This window comes from Anastrepha ludens, chromosome 3, assembly GCF_028408465.1.
Source record: "Anastrepha ludens isolate Willacy chromosome 3, idAnaLude1.1, whole genome shotgun sequence".
NCBI lineage: Eukaryota > Metazoa > Arthropoda > Insecta > Diptera > Tephritidae > Anastrepha > Anastrepha ludens.
Window position 1 is genome coordinate 54,682,097 of NC_071499.1, and position 23,658 is coordinate 54,705,754.

General features: G+C 37.7%; 2 protein-coding genes across 3 annotated transcripts; both read right to left on the minus strand.

Moving 5' to 3' along the window:
* Positions 1–1,690: 1,690 nt before the first annotated feature.
* Positions 1,691–15,204, minus strand: LOC128857975 (cell division cycle and apoptosis regulator protein 1-like). Of its 2 annotated transcripts, none has more exons than XM_054093843.1 (12): positions 14,674–15,204; positions 9,215–9,449; positions 8,831–9,159; positions 8,240–8,743; positions 5,868–6,321; positions 5,072–5,174; positions 4,698–5,002; positions 4,443–4,631; positions 3,034–3,608; positions 2,774–2,967; positions 2,468–2,703; positions 1,691–2,389 (listed from the first exon to the last, which is right to left on the minus strand). In XM_054093843.1, the coding sequence occupies exons 1-12, from the start codon at positions 15,090–15,092 to the stop codon at positions 1,928–1,930; spliced, it is 4,005 nt and encodes a 1,334-aa protein (XP_053949818.1). In that variant the 5' UTR covers positions 15,093–15,204; the 3' UTR covers positions 1,691–1,927. The 2 variants fall into 2 exon arrangements, with proteins under 2 accessions (XP_053949818.1, XP_053949817.1); XM_054093842.1 differs by having other exon boundaries at positions 5,826–6,321.
* Positions 15,205–17,733: 2,529 nt separating this feature from the next.
* Positions 17,734–22,896, minus strand: LOC128857513 (uncharacterized). Its single transcript, XM_054093264.1, has 3 exons — positions 22,375–22,896; positions 20,585–22,242; positions 17,734–18,478 (listed from the first exon to the last, which is right to left on the minus strand). The coding sequence occupies exons 1-3, from the start codon at positions 22,894–22,896 to the stop codon at positions 17,734–17,736; spliced, it is 2,925 nt and encodes a 974-aa protein (XP_053949239.1).
* Between the last annotated feature and the right edge of the window lie 762 nt (positions 22,897–23,658).

Sequence of the window (23,658 nt, forward strand, 5' to 3'; positions counted from 1 at the left end):
GATTCGAGCTAAGGCTGACGAACAGAAACTGGTCCGCCGTCTCGTTCTCCTCTCCACATGCTGGGCAGAGTGCACTGTCTGAGATGCCCACCTTTTCCATGTGCTTTGCCCATAGAAAGTAGCCCGTCATCAGTCCAATCAGCCTCCTACAGTCCCCTCTGCTTAGTGACAGGAGGAACTGTGACAGTCGGTTAGACATGACAGGTAACATCAGTTTTGTCCATCTGCAGCCTCTCTCAGCCTGCTAAGCTCGCTTGTGGGTTAAAGTAACCCGTTTGCTAACCGTTGCTTTGATGGCTGCAGAAGGGAGTGGCAGAACGGCTCCGGGCCAAGAAAGTTGGCCGCAGAGCCCATTCTGGCTAAAGAGTCAGAGATCTCGTTATCCACGTGTAGCGGGACCCATGTTACCATCAAGCTATTATGTCTACCGACATAGTTCAGTCTGGATTTACAGGACTCGACTGCCCTTGAAGCGGTTAGCGGTTGGGGGGCTGTCTAAGGCCATGAGCGCAGCTTGACTGTCGATACAGACACATATCGATTTGCCTCTTCATCTGTTTTTCACAACAAAGTTCATCGAGCCTCTGGCAGCACCACACTGTATCTCTTGTCAAGCACGACTCTGGATAGCATGGAGTCAAGGGGCATGGCAAGGATCGTTGGTTCGGTCTAGTAATTGTCGATCGGTTTTGTCCTGGATCTCGTCGGTATTGTTGGTGTAGCAGCACCCAAATTAGTTTGGGAAATGCTGCTGAAATGACAGTCCGCGCGTAGAACCGACTGTCGTGGGAGCGACTACCTACCCTTGCTCGCACGTACTATGTATATAAAACACAATTAAAAATGGCTTTTTGTTTACTCCTTACTCCTTATTGGATTTGGTCTGACATAATAAAAACTTGGTGTGCATAAAATATTACCTCTCCGCACTCACATAGCTCCGAGTCGATGACACGAATCATGGGCAAGTAACGCTATCGTAAGTGTGGCCGACCAATGTTCTGTTGGTAAGTTATACGTCTTTAACATCGAACTTACAATTTTTGAATCAGGTCTTTGCTGGTAACTTATGAAAATTTGTGCAAAAAGGTTGGGTCGATTACCTACAGATGACAGAAATCCATTCCACCATTCAGAGACGCTGTTTGGCTGTTCGAGAAGATAACAACTTTGTTCATCTCAACATCTAATGTCTTTAACAATGCCCCTAACCCTTCAAAGGTGGATGATGTGCCACCTCAAATCCCTCAGCTAAATGCTCATTTAATTTTGTGCAAAGGTAGCTCTAATGTCTGGCCTTAACTCCCGGGAGTGTGTGCGTGTTCACGCATAAGTTTTCTACAGCCTCGAAAGGATTACCAATTTTGGTGTTGCTAAAAACGTCTAAGCGTTCTAGATTCAGTTCACAAATTTTGAAGTGATCCGTTTTAAATTTCTAATTAGATGTGAAAATAATCAAACCTAATTCCAATACGGATGGAATGTAGGTTCGAATTTCAGTGAAACACCAAAATGAAGAAAACGTTTTTTCTAATAGGGATCGCCACTCGGCAGACAATAGCAGATCTCCGACTGTATTTCTGCCATGAAAAAGCTTCTCATAAAAAACAATCCGCCGTTCGTTGTCGGCTTAAAACTGTAGGTACCTCCATTTGTGAAACAACATCATTAATCAATTTAAAAGTGAATGTACTGTTATCAAACCAATGTAATTCTTTATTTGAAATGTACTTTTGCAAATTCATTCAATATTATTACTGTGAATATGCGTTACAGTGTATACTGAAGAAGATATTGACATCATATGATGTGCTTAGAAGTATTTTCGCTGCCGTACAAAGGCTTTAGTAAAAATTGGTGTAACATTCCATACATATATTATATATTCTTATCATGCTCCTGCTTAACTCTTGAAATAAATGCATTTTTAGTCTTCATTGGTTTCTTCTACTTCTTCCTCTTCCTCTTCGTCTCCATCTTCCTCATCCTCTTCGGCTATAAATTCTTCCTCTTTTATGACAGTTTCTTTGCTTTCCTCTTTTATGACAACTGCTTTGCTTTCCTCATTTTTATCCTTGGCGCCTTTGTCTCCACTGCTCTTTTCAACATCTTTGCCAGTTTCCTTTGTCTTCTCTTTATCTTTGTTTTTTTCTTTTTCCTTTTCCTTCGTCTTCTCCTTTTCTTTGTCCTTATCTTTCTCTTTCTCCTTATCTTTGCTGGACTTAGCAGTTTCTTTAGGTTTATCTTTTGCATCCTTGTCTTTATCTTTATCCTTATCCTTATCTGCATCCTTATCCGATTTATGATCTTTGTCTTTCTCACGGTTGAAATATGGCGCTACACGGTTGTAAATAGTTGAGAGTGTATTATGCTGATCTCTATATTTACGCTGCAATTAGAAATGAAGAAATTAGTATTAACAAGTTTTTAGTTTGTAAAAGAAACACAAGCATATGAGTGTACTCACATTAAGGGCAAATAAATCTTGATTTGCATCAGATAGTTTTCGGCTCAAGGTTTTCACCTCGGATTGTAAATCTTTGCTTTTAGTATTAGCCTTGGTATGATCTCTGTGCAATTCCGTGTGCTGCTTCCGCAGATCATTGTACAACTTTTCTAAGTCTCCGTAGTTCTTTTCGGTGCGTTTGATTTGTTCCAATAATTTGCCAACATGGATAACAATTCCTTTATAGTTGACTAGACCTAGGCATTCGGGGCAACAGTATTAAAATAAAATAACCTAAAACTAAAAGCTATAAAACTATATTATTACCATCACTATCATTTGCATCGGTTTTGGAAGAGGTCGCTCTTTCCACAACTCCGCCGCCACCACTCAGCTCATTCTCATTCGGGATGTAAACGTTGTTTCCCAACGCAATTTTATTTAACTCCTCACTGGGTATATCGTCTACGTCCTCAATTTTAGGAGGTGCCTCAACTGATTCTTCCTTATCAGTAAGTTTTCTAAAATAAGCAATTCATCGATTACAACCATAATTTTCTTTTAATTACACTAAGCATATTTATTACCGGTAGTAAAACGCTTGTCGGATGGAAAGTTTACCCAGCACTTTGCGAATTTGGCCACGTGATAAATTCAAACCCAGCACAGTGAACAAATCTTCCAGATCCTTTTCAAATATGTAACCACAATGTGTAGTGTCAAAATAAATAAATGATAGCAAAAGTTGTGGCTTCACAACAATCATTTTTCGGTCTGAAACGTGTTCTTTCTCTTTTTCTTTCTCCTTTTCCTTATCCTTGCCGGTAGCCGACTTTTGCTTGCGCTCGTTTGCATTCTTAGATGGCGTTTCTGTGTCTGCTTCTACATCAACGCTACGTTTTGAAGCTCTACGCTCCGATATAGTTTTGTCGCCAGCGCCATCAGCATTTGTTTTTGTGTCCGTAGAAGCTTTTGACTCCTCATCGACCTCCATGGTTTCAGCATCTGTTTTACCTTCGCCATTAGTGTCACCCTCTTTCTTATCCTTTGCAGCATCTTTGGAAGCATTGTTCTCTTCTTTATAAAGGTACATCTCTTTGTAGATATTGAAGGCGAAGTCACGCATTAACATCTCGTTGAATAATTCAGCAAAAATAGACACCTATGGAGTAACAAAGCAATAAATGTATATATTTCTTTTTATAAAATCATCACAAAGCCAGAGCTGAGCGAGAATATCTCTGAGCGAAAGAAGAGAGAATATCTCTTTGGAAGTTTATAATGCCTTATGGCCGAAAAACAACCCGGTAAAATTTCTTAGCGGCCGCCCTAGCCGAATGCGTTTGTGTATCGGAGTATCATCATTCGGAGTACGTAGGTTTGAATCTCCGTGCATGAAACACCAAAATGAAGAAAAAGTGTTTTCTAATAGGGGTTGCCCCTCGGCAGGCAATGGCAAACCTCCGAGTGTATTTCTGCAATGAAAAAGATCCTCATAAAACATATCTGGCGTTCGGAGTCGTCTTGAAACTGTAGGTTCCTCCATTTGTGGAGCAACATCAAGACGCACACCACAAGTAGGGAGACGAGCTCGGCCAAACACCTGACAGAAGCGTATGTGCCAATTATTTATTTATTCTAAAATTTCTTAGCTTTGAAAAGATAAAACGAAAATTCGTTTTGATTTGCGAGACGACCTAGGAAATTTGAGTTTCGCGCATTTGATTGGTTCTTTCATAAATTCGAACTCCTGTTCGTTGTAATGGCATAGAAAATTCTCCATAAACTAAGAAAATTGGCAGTAGTTGGTTGGATATGGTTTTGGATCGTTTCGTCTATATGAGACGGACTATGATTGATACAAACTAATTTCATTGTATACTATAATATTAACTTTTAAGCCGCCAAAAGAAGTTTTTTAATCGTTTCATCACCATCGTTATTTTCCGACTGTCTTTGACTAGTTTTTCGGTATTGTATAAAATAGTGCCAATACCTCAAAGAAGCGTTCCTTTGTATCAGCAGGCCCGTAATCCAACAGCACGGATAAGGACATAATTGAACAATCGAATTTGCCACCTTTGGCGGTTTTATTTGGATGTACCACAATGTGCTCTTTAGTTGGTAATTTGTAACGGCGAACCAATTGACCTTTCTCCTTCTCATTCAACTCTTTTGGTGTTTCCTGAAATAATCAAAATATGTTTTGCTTTCACAAAGTAAAATAAAAATGTTGGCAATAAGGATTTACCTCTGGATTTTTACTTGAATCATACTCGTCAAGTATGACAATGTCACTCATATCAACGTCAATGACATCATTCCATTCTTCTTGGTCTTCCTGTTCTTCTTCCTTAGATTTATCGTTTTCTTCGTCTTCTGCGGTTTCTTCACTTTTTGGCTCCGTTTTCTTGGTAACTGTTTCGGGTTTTTTAACGGGCTTGGTTTGATTTTTGGCCTGTTTGGTCTTGGGCTCTGCCTTCTTCGTTTCCTTATCTTCCGCCTTTTCAGTGTTTAATGCCTTTGCCAAGCGAGCCATTATGATATTGCGGGCACCTGTCAAAAAAGCGTGTGTGTAATCGGATATGGATTTACGAATTTATGGGAGTACGAATAAAATTATACCTTTAGCATTGAGATCGCGTGCAGCTAACTCATCGCGTATTTCCTGCACCTTCATCGACTTCAAATCCAATTTAGAATAATGTGTAGCTTCCGTTTGGTCATCCTGAAATCAGCATGTGTTATTAAAGCGAAGTTGAACTACATCGTCGTACACTATTTCATAATGTCTTCATTCTGCATTTTCAGTGTTTTTTTTCTAAATAATTAGTGTTAATTATATACACATAAACATATACGCACAATTGAGTATCGTCAGCAACTCTGATTTGCCGACATTATTGAACTGAATTTATTCAAAAGGATGTGAATATGAACTTTAAATTTGACGGAATCTGCGCATAATACTGAAATCCTAATTGTTAAATGGGGCGTTTGTATTGAAGATTTTCAAATGCTTAAATCAAATACTGTATTTGCAGATAGCGAATATGTTATTTGGTGTGCCATTTCGAACGGAACATAGCCAGCTTGCTTTTGGAGGTTACAAAACTATCTATGTAGTATGGACACTTTGTCCAATGTAATTAATTGAATAATAAAAAAAAAAAAATAAAATTCAATCTATGCGCTGCGCTAAAAGATTTCATTTAACGCCCACGTTATGAGCGCGTGAAAGATAATGCAATCATATGGTACGAGTATAAAAACGAAATCGACGAAACAAAAAGGCTCATCTAAACAACGGCATACATACAAACATATTAAAGAAAACTTATTCTTGTTAATAACTTAAAAATATCATTTGCATGTGTGCCTTTTGATCATCATTGTTGTCACCATCAGCGCTTATTTCTACCTCCTCTATAGTAATAACTTCCATAGAAGTGTCAGCTCCGTCTTCAGCATCCCTATCAGCAGCATTTTCGCCTACTCCGTTAGATGTGGTTTCCGCGCCACTCTCGTTATTGGTTGTTACACTTTCATCTCCAGTGGTTTTATCCGGTTCTTCTTTTGTAGCATCGGTGGCCGAAGCATCGGCAGCATCACCGTCAGCAGCGGTAGGCGAGGGATCGGCCATTTCAGCATCAGCGGCGGCGGTGCTTGCAGCAGCTGCCTTTGCAGCAGCATTTTTACGAGCGATTACACCTTCAACGGCATTCTTGTAGACGTGAGTAAGTTCTTGCCATTGAGTTGAATTCGGCATACAAGAATGAACATCAGGCAAATATATAACAACGGTTTCAATACGCGGTTGTGCGTCCTTCTTCTTGTGATCTTGACGATGATAGTGAAGCTCCACAAAGCGGTACCTATGCAAACAAATCGAACCAAAGAAACCCCAATCGAATAAATCGATTTCCAATCGCCGTTCGACATACGACCATATTATCATGAAGCCCCCGGGAATATGCAGCATCAACATTCGTATTGAAGTTTTGTTGTTAGTGTTGAGTGAGTAGTAATTGTGGTTTGACATCACGTAAAGTTGTGGGTGTTGAGGTATCACATCAAATAACAACGAGAGAAACAACAAAATTTAGAGAGGAACGCAGTTTCAATTATCCATCGGTTCCGGTTCCAGTTCCGGTTCCACGACAGGCATATTCGTGTCGGTTGTTTTATTTTGTTGTTCCACGACGATGTTGATATTTGCCGATCCGATGAGTTGAGGTGTCGTCCAGAACGCAGTTTGTTTGTGAGTTTTGGTTTGGATTATTTTTTATTGTTATTGTATATAATGAGTGCAATCACCAGTGAAATGGTGAAGCAAAGCAGACGCATTTACGAACATGGAAAAGAAAGAAAAAAATCATAAGGAATGTGGAAAATTTTTGTGCTCGTTTTTGTTTTTTGTTTTTTCTTATTTTTTTTTGTTTTGATGTTATTTAAAATTTTGAATGAAAAGGGGTAACGGGGTACACAACCGCAATAGTATTGTAATATTGACGCTAAGAAAATAAATTGAATATTTCGTTGCATAAAATGTGTGTGCACCTTGCTGTAAAGAATATTATTTTGTTAATAAAATACAAATACGTGGCATTTCTCATCCCAGTGGAGAAGTAGGGTGATACATGCCTTTTTCAACATATGAAATTATGAATGGAAAAAATTGCAGAAATGATTCAACGCAAAGTAAGCGAAAAAGTAATGTGATATGAAGATTTTCAGTATAAAAGTAGTAATAAATAGTAATGCAGAAGGTAAGTCGTAGGACGCCCACATATTACTTTCGGAGAGCTTCGCTTTGTTACAATTCTTAAACAACGCTTTATACTGCAGATATTTCTATCACATACTCTCCTCGAGTATCTCGCGTGCGTTGCTTTCTTGCATACATTTTCACATTTAATTCATTATAAGATAAAGGCAATGCACGCCCCAATTTTCCACTAGGTTGTTTCGATGATAAACACACAGTGGGTAAAAAAAATCGGAAATCTTAACATAAATAAATCTTTGTATGAAAAAATATTATAGTTATTTCACATAACATTGTATGCACCATTAGTGTAGTATAAATATACAATATATCACAATATTCCCTTTGGTTGAAATAACTACAGTGTGGATATAATAGAGCAGAGTTCGAAAAGTTGAGGCCACTAAACCTACATCGCTAAAAATTAATAAATAGATGTGAGCCGTTAATAAAATTGTTCTGCAATCAAGGAAACCCTTTTGCAGATGGGGCAGTAAATATAAAAATATTGCATAGCATTTGCTATTTTTCTTTTGATAAGATAATATCATATTTTGACTTTTAAGATAACTTTTTTATCTATTCCGTTTATACGTAAGAAAATAAAGAAGAGCCAATTTACGTTTTTCTGAATTTGGTAAAGAAGTATGGACAGTCTAGGCGCGAAAACTTTAAAGGAGTATATACGAACAGTAGAAATTTAGACGAAATACACACTACATTTTTTTCTGTTAAAATTTACGTATGACTTTCATACTCCGAGGAGGGTGCTAGATCACAAGAATGGAATTGGATTCATCCCTCTTCACTTCCAGCACTTAAAGTGTTAAGTTTCTAAATTTTTTAAATTGAAATTCCTGTCGGATAAATTTTAGGTTCGCCTAATAATAGGAGTTATGTTTTTGAACGTAACTTAGATATTTGTTTAATTTCAACAGCCCTACTATTGTTTTCGAACAAATTTTGCAAGCATTAAACATACATATATTGCTTCAATTGTCTATATAAATATTTAGTTTACATACCATTGGGTGCATTGTGATAAATCGATTCCAGTTAATGCTTTGCATGTGCGTATAGCCGTACGTATTAATACGGCAGGGTCCTTGTCAGGATTTTCACCATCGAGCGATGGACTCCAGGGGCCACCAATGGCCATAGGCTCATTTCTCCCCCTAGTACCTACGAGAAAACTAATTAATCGAGATGGATGTACTGCATTCTGTTCGTTGTCATTGTCGTCTTCTTCGAAGCATTTTTGATAAAGTTCAGTAATTGGGGGACAAGCTAGAAGCATTACTTTAGCAGAATACAAGTAATCAGCATCTGAAGGTTCTAGAACGTCATTGTTTTGTTCAAATGGAGAATCCACTATGCGATGCATTATATGAAACCGACAAGGGCGACGTAGTGAAAAAGCATTTTCCGGTGTGAAAACTTTAGGCCACAAAATGTTGGCGTGAAAAAAGTCCGATGGAATATATAGTGTTGAATAACGTTGACGTAACTCTTGTAAATCAGCTGATTTGCTGGAAAATGGAAAAGACGTAGTGACCGATTTAAGATGGCTTAAAATATATAGAAGTTACTTTTATAAATTAAAAAAAGAAACTTACTAAGCCAAAATATTTTTAGGTATTTGAATCATATATCGTCGAATTGCACGGGTGCGTCGACCTTTGACCGGCGGACGATAAGGACTGCGTTCGGCACGTTCTCCACGTTCTTTATCGCGTTCTCTCTCACGCTCACGATCTCTGTCACGTTCGCGTTCTTTTTCCCGTTCACGCTCACGCTCCCGATCACGCTCTCTGCGTTCCAAAGCGGTATCAGGCTTTCCTTCAGGGCGAGCACGATCTCTTTCATGTCCCCGCCCTATGGATGATATAGCGCGCTCGCGGCTACGTTCACTATCCGCCCGCCGACGTTTGCGATCTCTTTCATCCTAAGTAGAAATTGATTCAATTATATATGATATAATATATATTAGACCCAATTACATCTTCTCGTTCCCGTGAAAGTGGATTACGACCGCGTCGATCTCTTTCACGATCATTTCGCACATTCGAACGATCTCCACGCATGGGCGATGAATGCCTTGGTGAACGACGACGTTGTTGCATTTGCGCAAGTTGATATTCGTTCGGAGGCGGGACTGCATTATAGCCACTACCGGCTCTGCCACTATTTCCCATTAGCGACGGTAAATGTTGCGTTTGATGAGACATTGTGCTCCTTTGAGATTTAAAAGAAATTTTTTGTAATTATCCAGTTTATGGTTCACATGGAAAAATTGATCAAAAAAAGTCAAGGGGTAACCAATTGATGGGTATCGATCGCAGTGCTAATAATCTGAACGAGCGAAATGATTTTTTCTCCGTTCAAAGTTGCTAATAAAAAACATTTCAATTTATCAATTTATTCAACTTTTATCACTAAGTACACGAAAGTAAATATTCTTAGAGGTCATAGCTCAATTCCATTTACACAAGGTAAGATATTTAAACTATATTTTCCATAAAGCTCGGTAAATATTAATTTAAATATAATATTATATATTGTTAATAAAAATGTATGCATGTTTGCGTAACGAAATGAAGCCATAATTGACTCTATTGAAATGTAGCGATAATTACATTTTGTTTATAAGGCGTTAAAGGGTTGCTGACTTAATATTGCAGCATTTAAATATTTACTAATATATTACGGAGAAATTTATATACACTTCCCAGAAAAAGTATCCCTACACAAAGAAATGAAAGCAACATATTAAGAAATTCTTCAAAGGAAATCTAAAACATTTAAACTTTTATGAAAAATGTTTAATCAGTAATTTTTCTACAATTTCTATAAATTTTTTCCTAAGTACATTTTAAAAAATTAAATTTTACAAAACAAAAACTTCACTTAAACGAAGCAGAAAAAGTTTCCGTACACATGAAAACAGGGATTCCCCGCAGCATAGATGACTAGATGTGAAACTCTTTTTCTCGTGAGAGCGCTGAAAAATGTGCATTTTTTATAACATTTTCCAATATTGCCACACCGGTAGAAACATGAATTGGGTATTTTTGAACCAAAGGTCTGGAATTTTTAGTTTCCACACCATCATTGAGGTTAGTATTTAGTGTGCGGTTGCCCAATAACCTTATATCACTCGTAAACAGCTACATATACTAAAAATAAGCACAATCCGTATGAAATATGTACGTAAATAAGCAAAAAATTTAAAAATTTATATGTAAATGAAATTATTTAAAACTGAAATACAAAAGTAATTTAATAATAATAAAGTAATGAACGCGAAAAACATAAGTTATAATTAAAAACATGACTTATTGCGATTTTTTAATATAACACAGAAATTGGGTAACAAAAAAAAATTCTCAAACAACGAACAGAATAAGTTAAAGCAGATTACCTTTAATTTTTGTAAAATATCTTAAACAGAAATTCAGTTCCCTTACCTACGCTTTTCAACCATAGAATATTTACGTATATACAAATTTACATAAACCAACACACAGTTTTCAATAAAATTACATTATGTACATAAGACTAATTAAAAGTAGAATTCGAAAAGAATATAACGAGCTTTGGATTCTACAAACTCACTTAAATTCAAATTATTACATTTCAATTGAATTAATTTTAAGACAAATAATTATAAACATTTTAACACGTCATTTCTCCATTAAGCAAAAACGAACTGTTTTCGTCTGTTATTTTTGGCGCGTTTCTTCTGGCAGCCTGCCATTTCGCCTATCAGCTGTTCAAAATCCCATAATGTGTGAGTGCTGCCAAGTTTTGAACCGTCCTCATGGGCGCGCTCTCTCTCAAAATGAATAAGTTTCACATCTAGTTATCTATGCCCCGCAGTATGCAGTGGCATATTCATACCCAATAACGGTTTTATTTTAGTTTGTAATTGACTTTGCTGTGACTACATACATTACTTTGGAGTTATTTTAAAGTTTTTGTGTACAAGAAATATCGATGGCTCTCAAAACTAAGGAAATTAGTGTTGGCGAGAGAAAATTTATTCTGAAATTTACAAATGAAGGCAAATTTTTCCACGAAATTGGGCAAATCATAGAAGGAAGTCACTCTTCTGTACAGTATGCTGTTCAAACCATAGATAATAAGATGTGAAACTTCTTCATTTAGAGAGAGGGCTCGCCCATGAGGACGTTTAAAAACTTGGCAGCACTCACACATTATGGGATTTTGAACAGCTGATAGGCGAAATGGCAGGCTGCCAGAAGAAACGCGCCAAAAATAACAGACGAAAACAGTTCGTTTTTGCTTAATGGAGAAATGACATGTTGAAATGCTTATAATTATTTGTCTTAAAATTAATTCAATTGAAATGTAATAATTTGAATTGAAGTGAGTTTGTAGAATCCAAAGCTCGTTACATCCTTTTCGACTTTTACTTTTAATTAGTCTTATGTACATAATGTAATTTTATTGAAAGCTGTGTGTTGGTTTATGTAAATTTGTATATACGTAAATATTCTATGGTTGAAAAGCGTAGGTAAGGGAACTGAATTTGTGTTTGAGATATTTACGCGTTCATTACTTTATTATTATTAAATTACTTTTGTATTTCAGTTTTAAATAATTTCATTTACATATAAATTTTTAAATTTTTTGCTTATTTATGTACATATTTCATACGGATTGTGCTTATTTTTAGTATATATAGGTGTTTACGAGTGATATAAGGCTATTGGGCAACCGCACACTAAATACTAACCTCATTGGTGGTGTGGAAACTAAAAATTCCAGACCTTTGGTTCAAAAATACCCAATTCATGTTTCTACCGGTGTGACAATATTGGAAAATGTTATAAAAAATTCACATTTTTCAGCGCTCTCACGAGAAAAAGAGTTTCACATCTAGTCATCTATGGCAACTGGTTCAATTGAGTCAAAGCTCCGTTCTGGTTGACCTAGCAAGCTGATCGTACGTGAAAAACGAACCATATTGCAATCAGTGAAAAATAATCTTCGAATTACGGCTTCTCAAATATGAAAAAACGTAGAAAACCGTACATATCCGTATTAAACAGAAAAAAAGCATGGATTTTGCAAACGAATATGTTAGCAACACTTCAAAATTTTAGGAACGTAAATATTGCATATTTGACATTAAAGGAAAAAAACTAGTGTGGTGTAAGACCGGTACTGCGTTCGAAAAAGAAAATTTTGTACCAACTGTGAAGCATGGCAGGGGAGGTGCGATAGTCTGGGGGTCTTTGGCACCACAAGGAGTTGCCAACTTGTTTTTATAGAGTCAACAATGGATAAATCTTCTTATTTAAATATTTTAAAGACTAGCATGATGCAAAGCGTTCAAAAGTTGGACCTTGGTGATGATTTCTGGCTTCAGCATGATAATGATCCCAAGCATTCGCCATATAATGTTAAGCTCTGGTTGCTGCATGACACAAATCACCAATTGAGTATCCCGCCCCAATCCCTAGACCTATATCCCATTGAGCATTTGTGGATTTACTGGAGCGCAGGATCCGTCAGTACAGTATGACCTCCAATGAAATACTTAAAAACGTATTTATTGACGAATACTATGCCACATCGACTTGCGGAGGCCCTCAAGCGGAAAGGTTATCCCCCAAGTTACTAATTTATTTTAAAATATGAATACTTTTACCGTATTTTGCAATGTACGAATACTTTTTCTGCTGCCTTGAAGTGAAGTTTGTTTTGTTTTCGTTTTGTGAAATTTAATTTTTAAAGAAATGGAAATTTTAATTTTTAATGTAAGGAAAAAATGTATAGAAATTGTAGAAAAATTACTAACTAAACATTTCTCATCAAGGTTAAAAATGTTTTGGCAAAACTTTCCTTTACTACCACGATATATTTAAATGGGGGGCGAAGAGGGAGGGGGCGTGGCCCCACCCACCACGCCCATTAGAAAGAGCAAGGTTGTACCATTATAACTGTGAAAGTCCCAACCTTCTAGTGCCCCTATAGAACCCCCAGGAGATGTTTAAAAATTAGGTTTTTTCCGACCGCATTTGCAGTTTGTACTGAAATACAGTTGAAGAGAAGAGTATACAGCAGTCGTCAACCCAGCAAGCATTTAACTTAGATTTTATATTTCACAGCACTTATGAAAACGTTGTTTTATCGTAAAAGTTATGAGTGCCGATGGCGAAAATTTAGGTCAAAAATTGTCCGATTTTGCATTGTTTCACTATTTATAAAAATTTTTTTTTTGTAAAAATATTTGTTTTTGTAATATACATGTATATTTGAAATCAAAAAAGCGCAGCAGGTGAAAATTTGGACTAAAAATCGCGCGATTTTTATTCCAATTTTTCAGTATTTGTAAAAATATTTGCTTTTGTAATATATATGTATATATAATAAAAGAATTGTTCCCTTTTGGTTGACTGGGTTTTTCTTATTTCGCTTTGTTCTTCTCTCTCTCATCGTTCGTTTGACAGTTCACTCCTCAAATTTATTCTGCACGGTATTACAAACGGTTAGAAGATCATTTGTAATAATAGAATTTTAATAGAATTTGGACTATTATTTAGTAAAAATAGCTTTAAATCGAATCTTAATGTAATAAAGAATGTTTATAAGTGACTTTGTTACTTTTCTGTGTTTGTATTTAAGTGAAATAAGCGTCTGTAATAGGGCATTTTTTCAAGCTTATGAAAAAAAGATGAATTTTTAACGTTAAAAATTGCTATGAATTCTTAATTTTAATTTATAAAAAGTAATATAAATCAAAAGGCTGATATAGTGACTACATTTGCGTGTTATAATTTTTAAATTCGGTCCACGCACTTAGACATTATAAGCAAATATATCGTGGTAGAAAAGGAAAGCACAGCCAATGTTTTAGCTTTTTTTAACGATCCATTACTTAATATGTTGCTTTTATTTCTTTGTGTACGGATACTTTTTCTGATAAGTGTATATAGGTACATATACATATGTTTATGTGTGGGCTTGGCTTTGTAGTGCAGACATATTTGAGACCACATTTTAGACAACAGATAAACCAGCAAATCAATATATTAGAATCCTGTTTTATAAGAACAGTGCCGCAGGCGAAACTTTGGAATAAAAACTCGCGTGATTTTTTATTCCAGATTTTCACTATAAAATAATGTTTTATCAGAGATATACGGGGAAAACAATATATTAATGTAATTGACAAGAACTTTACAATATGAAATCCAATTTTTCTTTTTGTTATTTTGATTTAGTTTAACATTCGGTTTGATCCAAGTGGTAAAAGTGATCGGAGAAAAGAACATTTAAAACAGCAACGTTATAAAACTGTTTTTTTTTTTGTTAATATCTTTTGTAAAAATAATCATTCCTCCCCTTGACTTTTTTGATCAATTTTTCCATGCGCCCCATAAATTCGATTTTTTTCATACATACTTTTTATTATAAATCATTTGCTTACCCCATTAGTTGAATCAATGTTGCATTCCATTTGAATTGTCCAGTTGTAGAATAAGTAGCTTCGAACACGACGCGGTCACCCAACTTCGGGATTACGCCCTTACATGCATTGCGGTAGAAGAAGACTTCATCGTTTATAAGCCCACAATCATTATTGATTTTAGTTACGGTGCCTATTGAATTGGTCATTGTTTGGCCACCATTATTGGGTTGTTGAAAAGCAACGGGATTCAATGTATTCGACCGTTGCTGGGGATAAGATACGGAGGGTGCGGCGCCACTTTGCGAAAAAATGGCCGAATGGCCAAACGCAGATTGAGAAGCCGCATGTTGCTGCATAAACATTCCACCCTGTCCAGCGTCCTGATAGAATCCGCCTTTACGCTGCCAAGGCTGATTTTGCTGCCCACCAAATGACATACTTTTTGTCACACAAAATTATTATATGCACAAAAAATCGGCTTTTTCTAAGAAAGAGATTTCACGATTACACACTTTGAAGTAATGCTGAAAAATTTATTTGTCAAATGCTAAGATTTTACAGAGTTGTATTAATCAAATAGCAGTGATGTATTTGTACTTTTTATCTATAATAAAACGTTTAGCATGATGGGATGCCCTCGTGTAACATAAGTGTATTTCAGTACTTTTTCATTTTTTTGTTCAATAAGAGGATATAATAAATTTTTGCTCCATTAATAAATATTTAATAAAGCACGAAAAATTTATTTTTTGTAGAAATTACGCTTACAAAAATATTTTACCAACGAAGTATCGGATTTATCATATAAAACAAATATTTTTTTGATGGAAAATTTTTGTCTCAAGTATTTACAATATTTTCATTTTACTTCATTTAATTAGTACTTTTGTTTATATTTTCCCTAATATTACAAAGGAATTTATTACCGATAGTCTTAAATCGATAATATATCAATAAATATTAAATATATTTATGACGAGACCAACATTCATTTTAAGACAGGTTGGATGTGGGAACTTTTTTATTTGAGCCAATATGGGAAAATGAGCAGCATTGCACTGCATACTTTATCGGCCGACAATTTAGTCGGTCTCTCTTTGCTAACGATTGACACTGCTTAATCAGCAAGGCGCTCCTCTACGTGCGAAATATGGAAATGAGTGCTCCAGAGGATATTTTTTTCAACACTTGAGATTTTTCCGCTTAGTCTTATCTCGACGACTGTCTGAAAAAAAATAGAAAATCAGCAAACTGTGCCACATACTAACAACAAATCCAAGGTCAATGAAAATTTGGGATTTGTGCCCGCACTGCGCCAAAAACCATGGATGGAAATTCTGCTCCGCTTAAGGCTTTTCGCACTAGGCCTCTTATTTTCGCCAAGCGTTAGCAAGTGGCGAATAGATGAAGCAACTGGTATAAATGAACATATATTGGCAACGCGGGAATAGAGCTGCCTGAAATTACATGGTTTGTAAGGTCGTGAGTTATACCAGTCAAATGAGGTCAACAATACCAGCTAGCGGCGAATCTTGCTCAATAACTTTAGGCCTCTTCTATTCGCTATTTCCCCTCTGGCTATCCTATGCTCGATTAACTTGAAAAATTTGCGTGCAAAAGCAACAATAAAGTCATCGAGTAACTCACGCTTAACTCAAAATTAAAAAGCGCGATTTCCCATACAAAATTTCTCTCCCAACATCTAAGATTATAAAATAATCCTAAATAATAACGATACTTTCCGACATAGAGCCCTGTGTTTTCTGTGTTATCGATAATTATTATTACGAATGTAAGGAGAAACATCAAAATAAAAACTACATGAAATAGATGCCGGCAAAGAAAGCAGGTCCGTAAATATAATTCAAATACAATTTTTGTTAAATATTATTAAGAAGGGATTCATTTTACAGAAAAAAGCGTGTGTCCATAAATGTTTTGTCCTCTTATTACTTATTATAAAATGTAATATAGAATATCCCATGCGCATTCCTGCCATAATTTTTTGCAACCTCAGTAAACGTCGCATACGGATTTTCTCCAACTGTTTATTATTAGCAGCCAATTAATTGTGCAATTAACTTAGCTATTCCCTCTCCTTATATTTTCTTAATATCGTTAATAATAATTAAAGAAACCAAAAACACCGAAATATTCCACCAAAATAATTTCTATGAAGAAAAACCTCTCAAAGCAGTATTGAAAGCTGATTGCCAATTTTGTAGGTAATCTGCCATATGTGAACGGGTAGATTAATTTGGTGGATTTATAGGTGATTTATATGGTTCATAGACCTTATACATCATAAAACTGGTAAAACTCACTATAGGCGCCTTCTATTCGCCACTTTTCTGCGTCAGCGTTGCCAATATATGTATGTTCATTTATACCACTTGCCAATTTTTGGCGAAAAAAAGGTCTATACTTGCTTTTGAGAGAGGATTGTTGCTTTCGCTTTTGATTTTTATTACTCCGTAGGGATAGTTAATTTGTTATCTATGGTTAATTTTTTTACCTTACAAGCCTACGAGAATTATCATATTGATATAAATTTTTCAAAATGGCCTTTGCATTTCTAAAACAAGAATGATAAAATTCATTGCATTCTGTACTTTGTGCCTCTAATATGTATATATAGGGTTGAAAATTCTTAAGCGTTTTTAAGAGAAATTATTTTACGTGGGAAGGATGCGCGAACACAACAATTGCCTGTTAAATAAAATGCGAGCGCGTTCGGTGGTAACTTCACAAGTGATTTATTTATTTCTAAATTCGAGTTTTTATAGTGTCTTAGCCTAACGGATTGAGTTCAAATTTATGTAATTACAGTAAATATGTATTGCTCTGTTACGTTTATGTAATATAGGTGTTTATACATATATAGTGATATTTTTAAATTCATATACGAAAATTGAACAGTATTTTAGAAAACAGTAAGCTTAATATTGAAACGTTATGAGAAATTATGGAATTTAACAAATTATTATAATAATGATTAAAATTAAATTAAATATATAAAATTAAATTAAAAATTAAAATTCTAAGCCATTTGGCGTAACACCGGCCACCTTGAAAGGCTCATGGTCCTTCAACGTCTGATGGCAGTACGGCGAGCTTGTGAACGGGGCGTTTAATTACGCCCGCTTTGGTTGCCACGTCTGCTACGCGGACTTTGCCGTCTTGCCCTGTTACGATTGCGGCGACGCGGCCGAGCACCCATTGCTGCGGTGGTGTGTTGTCTTCCTGAACCAGGACGAGGTCGTTCAGCTCGAGGTTGCGTTTCGGATGCAACCACTTGTTCCTCTGTTGAAGACCCAACAGGTAGTTCCTGGACCACAGTCGCCAAAACTGTTGCTTGAGACAACAGACAAGTTGCCATCTGTCGCAGCAACGCATTGGGTCCATCGATACTTGGGCTGGTGGCAGCGCTCGAAGGGGGCACCCAACTAATAGGTGCGCTGGTGTTAGGGCCTCTCCATCGTTCGGGTCCTGACTCAGTGGTACCAGGGGTCGCGAGTTGAGTACGGCCTCGACCTCGACGAGCAGCGTCTGTAGTTCTTCGGCGGTGAGCAGCGCGTTGCCGATTGCGCGCACGAGAAGGTGTTTGGCGGACTTCACTGCCGCCTCCCATAACCCGCCGAAGTGCGGTGCCCTGGGTGGTATAAAGGCGAAGGTGAATCCTTCGTCCATTGCGTATTTCTGTACTTCCGGTTGTTGGGCCTCGAAAGCATCCCTCAGCTCGCGAAGCTTGCGATCGGCGCCGACGAAGTTGGTGGCGTTGTCGCTGTATATTTTCCGCGGCATTCCTCGGCGTCCAATGAACCTTTTTAGGGCGAAAATAAAACAATTAGAAGACAAGTCTGTTACTAGTTCTAAATGTACTGCCTTTGAAGTGAAACAAACGAACACTGCGATATATGTTTTTACTGGGGGTCTACCACGTATTTTCAATGTAGTATATACGGGACCACAAAAATCTACTCCACATATTAGAAAGGGTCGTAGTGCACGAAGCCTATCGGCAGGCAAATTTCCCATTATTTGGGATTGCAGCTTCGGCTTATAATGAAAGCAGTGTGTGCAGTTTCGAACGGTACGACTACAAGCTTCTCGAGCATTGACCAGCCAAATGCGGTCTCGGAGAAGCGCTACCAATGCCTTTGCTCCAGCATGGTGATTTCGAAAATGTAGGTACCGTAAGTATGTGGTAACGAAGTGCGAGTTCTTGCTTAAGAGCAGTGGGAACTTGGCATCATATGGGAGAGGCGCATTTAATAGGCGGCCTCCTACTCGGAGTAAATTAAACGACAGCGACAATTCCGAGTAGTTGTGCAAAAATGGATTAAGTTTTTGCAAACTTGAGGGTAGGGTGGTACCTTTGGTGAGTTTCATAATTTCTTCACCATATTCAACATGTTGAACCACCTGAATGACTTTGAGGAAACTTAATTTAATATCCTCAGCCGTCAGCATTTGTGTGAATGTCGCAGATGGGTTTCTAATGCGTTTTATCCATCTTAATATGTAAGCGACAATACGAAGCAGTTTTTGATGAGAAGATACTCTTTTGGTGAGTTCCATAATTGGATGCGATTCATTTGCTTGAACAACTAAAACTGTTGCGTTCCGTTTCTTCTCTAATGCTTCGTCTCCTGGAGAGAGCTGGAAGTGGGTGTTTGTTGGCCATAACGCAGGGTCTTCTAGGAGGAACTGTGGACCGCTAAACCAGATAGAATTATTCAATTCGTCCACGTTACAACCCCGAGACACTTGATCCGCGGGATTTTGCTTAGTTGGCACATGTCGCCAAGTAGCTTTATCCGTCAACTCTTGGATTTCGGACACTCTGTTTGCAACAAAGGTCTGTAGTACAGATGGATGCGTTTTGATCCAATGCAAAACAATTTCGGAGTCTGTCCAGAAGTTTATATTTTCAATTGGCCGACTCAACATTGTCGCTATTCGTGACCATAATTTGGCCAGCAAGTGGGCTGCCGAGAGCTCTAGACGCGGAAGAGATTTAGTCTTCAGCGGAGCCACTCTAGACTTTGCAGTAAGCAGCGTACATTTCGTTCCACCAGCCGAATGGCTACGTATGTATATACAGCAGCCATACGCTCGTATTGAGGCGTCGGCAAAGCCATGAATTTGGCAGCTTGCACTCGACTCGGTGTGTACAAACCGAGGAATGCTTATTGATGGTAGCTGCAGTAGATTGGCTTTGAAATTTTCCCAGCTGGTGTCGAGGTGCAATGGAATCGACTCATCCCAATCTAGTTTTTGCAGCCAAAGCTCTTGCAATAAGATTTTTGCTTTGGTAACTAGTGGGGCAAGTAAACCAAGAGGATCGAAAAGACGAGCCGAAACTGATAATATGTTTCGCTTAGTGGCTCGTAAACTGGTACAGTTGTCATTTAAGACAAACCGAAACAAATCTTCCTTCGGCAACCAATGGATTCCAAGTGTTTTTGTGGAGTCTGTGTGATTGAAGTTTAAGGCCTTCTCAGAACTCTCACAATCGAAAAATGATGGGTGATTTGAAAACCACTTAGATAAATTGAATCCTGCCGAGTTTAATATTTTAACTACCTCACTTCTAATAAGATCTAGAGATTCGAAATTATCGGATCCTGTAAGCAGGTCGTCTACATAAAAATCTCCTTTTATTGCCTTTGAGCCGAGTGGATACATATGTGTATTGGCATCGCTGAGCATTTGTAAACACCGTGTAGCGAGAAATGGAGCAGGCGCAGTGCCGTATGTTACGGTGTTAAGTCGAAAGATTTGAAGTGGCTCAGATGGATGCCGTCTCCACACTACAAGCTGAAAGTTTTTGTCTTCTTCGTGCATTTGAATTTGGCGGTACATTTTAGTAATGTCCGCCGTAAATGCATATTTATGCAAACGAAAACGAAGAAGTGTTGAATACAGCTCTTCTTGAATGGTCGGCCCAACCATCAAGATTTCATTCAACGCAATTTGAGAAGAGGTACGACTTGATGCGTCGAAAACAACACGTAATTTAGTCGTCGTACTTTCAGGCCGAAGAACGCATTGATGCGGAATGAAGTAGTGTGGCTCACTCGGGATCTTATTATTTGTTGGGCTCATGTTACCCAATTCGATGTATTCATTCATGAAGTCCAGATACATTTGACGAAGTTCTGGATCTTTCAAGGTCTTTCTCTCCAGGGCCTGAAACCGCCGAGACGCGGTTTCATAGGAATTACCGAGTAACTTACGGTCATCTTTGAAAGGCAGTCTTACTTGAAGCCTTCCTGAAGGCAAAACTTTAGTGGTTTTTACGAAAAATTTTTCACACTCTATTTGCTCAGGTGTGAATTTTGTCGAACTAGCCCCTGAAGGTATTTCTTCCATCGCCCAGAACCTTTGGACAATGGAATCTATATTTGCTAGATCTTGTTCAGTATGGCATAATGTGCTACTGACTGTGGGAGGAGGACGTTGGTTGGAGGCGTATTTGCCAGACACAACCCAGCCTAAAAGTGTCTTTTGCAATGTTGGGTGATTGGAGCTGGCCTTGATCTGGCCTACAGCTAAAAGCTCGAAAAATGTTTCAGCACCTAACAAAAGATCTACCTTTTGAGCCTTATAAAATTCTGGGTCCGCTAAGCTAATGTTTTTAGGAATTTTCCAGCCATTAATATTTACGTTACGATCTGGATGGCTGGCTGAAATGGATCGCATTATCCAAAACTGTGCCGAAAACTCATAATTATTGACCCGCGATTTTACAAACGTATTTAATTTCGTCCTTACTTTTTTGGTTGCATTTCCGATGCCGATAATATTTAAGGTCGTACTTTCGCGACGAATTCGTAATTTCTGCGCCAAATCCTCTGTCATGAAATTCACCTGAGATCCAGAATCCAGCAAGGCTCGTGCAGCAAGGTACTCTCCGGAGCTACCTTTTACGTTGACTACGGCTGTAGCCAACATAACCCGATCTGGCGTACTCGTCGTGTGCATGGCATGCGAGGTCGAAAGTTGTGGTGCAGTTGCAAAGGATACAGGGTACTGGTGCAGCAACGTGTGATGCGAACGGTTGCAAACACGACACCGATCCGCTTTGCACTTTGAAACTGAGTGCCCCTTTCGCAAACAATTTATGCATAAGGGGACTGATTTAGCAAACTCAAATCGCTGCTGAGCAGAGAGAGTTTTAAAAGTAGGACACGCGGGTATACTATGATCATTTGATTTACAGTGCGGACACACCGGCTGTTTTATATTTGAAGTCACTAAGGCAGCTTTCGTCCTTCCCGCATGAAGGTGGGGTTTCTGAATGCTGTGACTGCTTGACGGCTTGAGCCTCGACGTTGAGGCTTCATCGGCAGATAAATGTTGGTAGCGTTTATTTAATGCTGCCTCACACTCACGCCATAATGGCAGCTTATCATAATCCAACTGTTCCTCCCACTTTGACCGAGTAACGGTGTCGACTTTTGACATTACCAGATGAATTATGATAGCGTTTGTGATGTTTTTCTCGTCACCTAACGACAGCAACGAGTCGTAAACAGCCGACACTGTATCAATCATTGTGCGCAATGAAAGCGCAGATGGCTTTGGGATAGTTGGCAGTTCAAAAAGTTTGGAAATTGTGTCGAAAAATATTAAGCATTTATTGTCATAAACTTTTTTGAGACTAGCCAACGCCTTCGAATAATTTTCGTCCGACATTTGGAAGGCCTTTACCGTTCCCAAAGCTTCACCAGACAGACAGTTAACCAAGTGATTAAATTTCTCAATGTCTGGGATTGTAGGATCGTTGTGCACCAAACTCTCGAACAGACTCATAAAATTTTTAAATTCTGAATATTCCCCTTTAAATTTCGGTAGCAACATTTTCGGTAGTCGCGAGCTGTGAGGTGCAACAAAGGATGTTTCGGCTATTGACGATTTATTTCTCGCCAGAATAGATTTTATAACGGACTTAGTTTCCACTATTAGGTCCTCTAACTCCCCACGGGCTATGTCTTCCTCGTCGATTTCTTCAATTTTCGACTGGCACTTCATAAGCTTATCGCTATAAGAGTTCAAAATGTCCAGTCGACACTCCAATTCAATTGGATCTAACGACATTGTTTTATCGAGGAGACCCGTTTTTATGCGCACTATACTATTTTTCGCAACAGTTCGCTGGCGCTTTAGTGATTTCAATTCCATAATCTCCTTACTTGGAGAGAGACTTGGAACTGCTGTCTTTGGCTTGCTCATTTTGAGTTAAATTATTTAAACTCCCGAAAAATTTGCTCAATGTCCACAGAAACGAAAAAATTTCTGTGAGAGTTTGTGGCTGAAAAAACGAAAACGAAAAGATGGCTGAATAGCCTGCACAAATCTCAATCAGAAAAACGAAAAATAGCTGTTGGACAAGGCTGTGGTCAGGCCACGAAAGGATGAGCAAGCACAGTAGCACAACACTACGAAAATTGTTCAACAGATTTGCGAAAAATCGATTTTTGTTTAAATTATTTCCTTGTAAATAATCCGTATTTACGAAAAATTTATTTAACTTTATAATAATTTTAATTTAATTGAACTTATTGTTCGAAAAAAAGGTCTTCAATTTCTTTAATTTTGTTTTTTAAATTTATTGACGATTTCGCATTTAAGGTCACACCCTTTATTATCAAATCCCAACGTACCCTTGTTTCACTTTCGCGGAGTTTTATATACGTATATTTGTATAGATAATTGTATATATGGTACATGTACACATATGGGAGTGTGTACATATATGTATGTATATATATGCAAGAAAGTGAAAAGGGGATGCAAAAAATTGAGAGTGTTTATCAACAACAACCACAACTTTCAATTTATTGCACTTGTTACCTGTATAGGCTTATTGCAAGCCTTGACTTTCCTTTTGCAAGGGATGCAGGTGCAGGTCATTCCTGGCGGCGACAGAACCAGCGGTAGGGATTGCAGCGACAGCGGGCGATGACGGCAGCAGCAGTGACCAGAGTAGCAGCG

Bases quoted from the DNA above. Each gene is read 5' to 3' on its own strand.
- LOC128857975 (XM_054093842.1), bottom strand. From the start codon at position 15,092: ATGTCATTTGGTGGGCAGCAAAATCAGCCTTGGCAGCGTAAAGGCGGA. The intron at 3,609-4,442 runs GTATTGGCACTA...GTTACTCCATAG, and splicing joins CAAAGGAACGCTTCTTTGAG to GTGTCTATTTTTGCTGAATT. The intron at 2,704-2,773 runs GTAATAATATAG...CCGAATGCCTAG, and splicing joins CGATGCAAATGATAGTGATG to GTCTAGTCAACTATAAAGGA.
- LOC128857513 (XM_054093264.1), bottom strand. From the start codon at position 22,896: ATGAGCAAGCCAAAGACAGCAGTTCCAAGTCTCTCTCCAAGTAAGGAG. The intron at 22,243-22,374 runs GTAAAGGCCTTC...ACTATCCCAAAG, and splicing joins CTGGTGAAGCTTTGGGAACG to CCATCTGCGCTTTCATTGCG. The intron at 18,479-20,584 runs GTATTCAACACT...CGCCCTAAAAAG, and splicing joins CCGACCATTCAAGAAGAGCT to GTTCATTGGACGCCGAGGAA.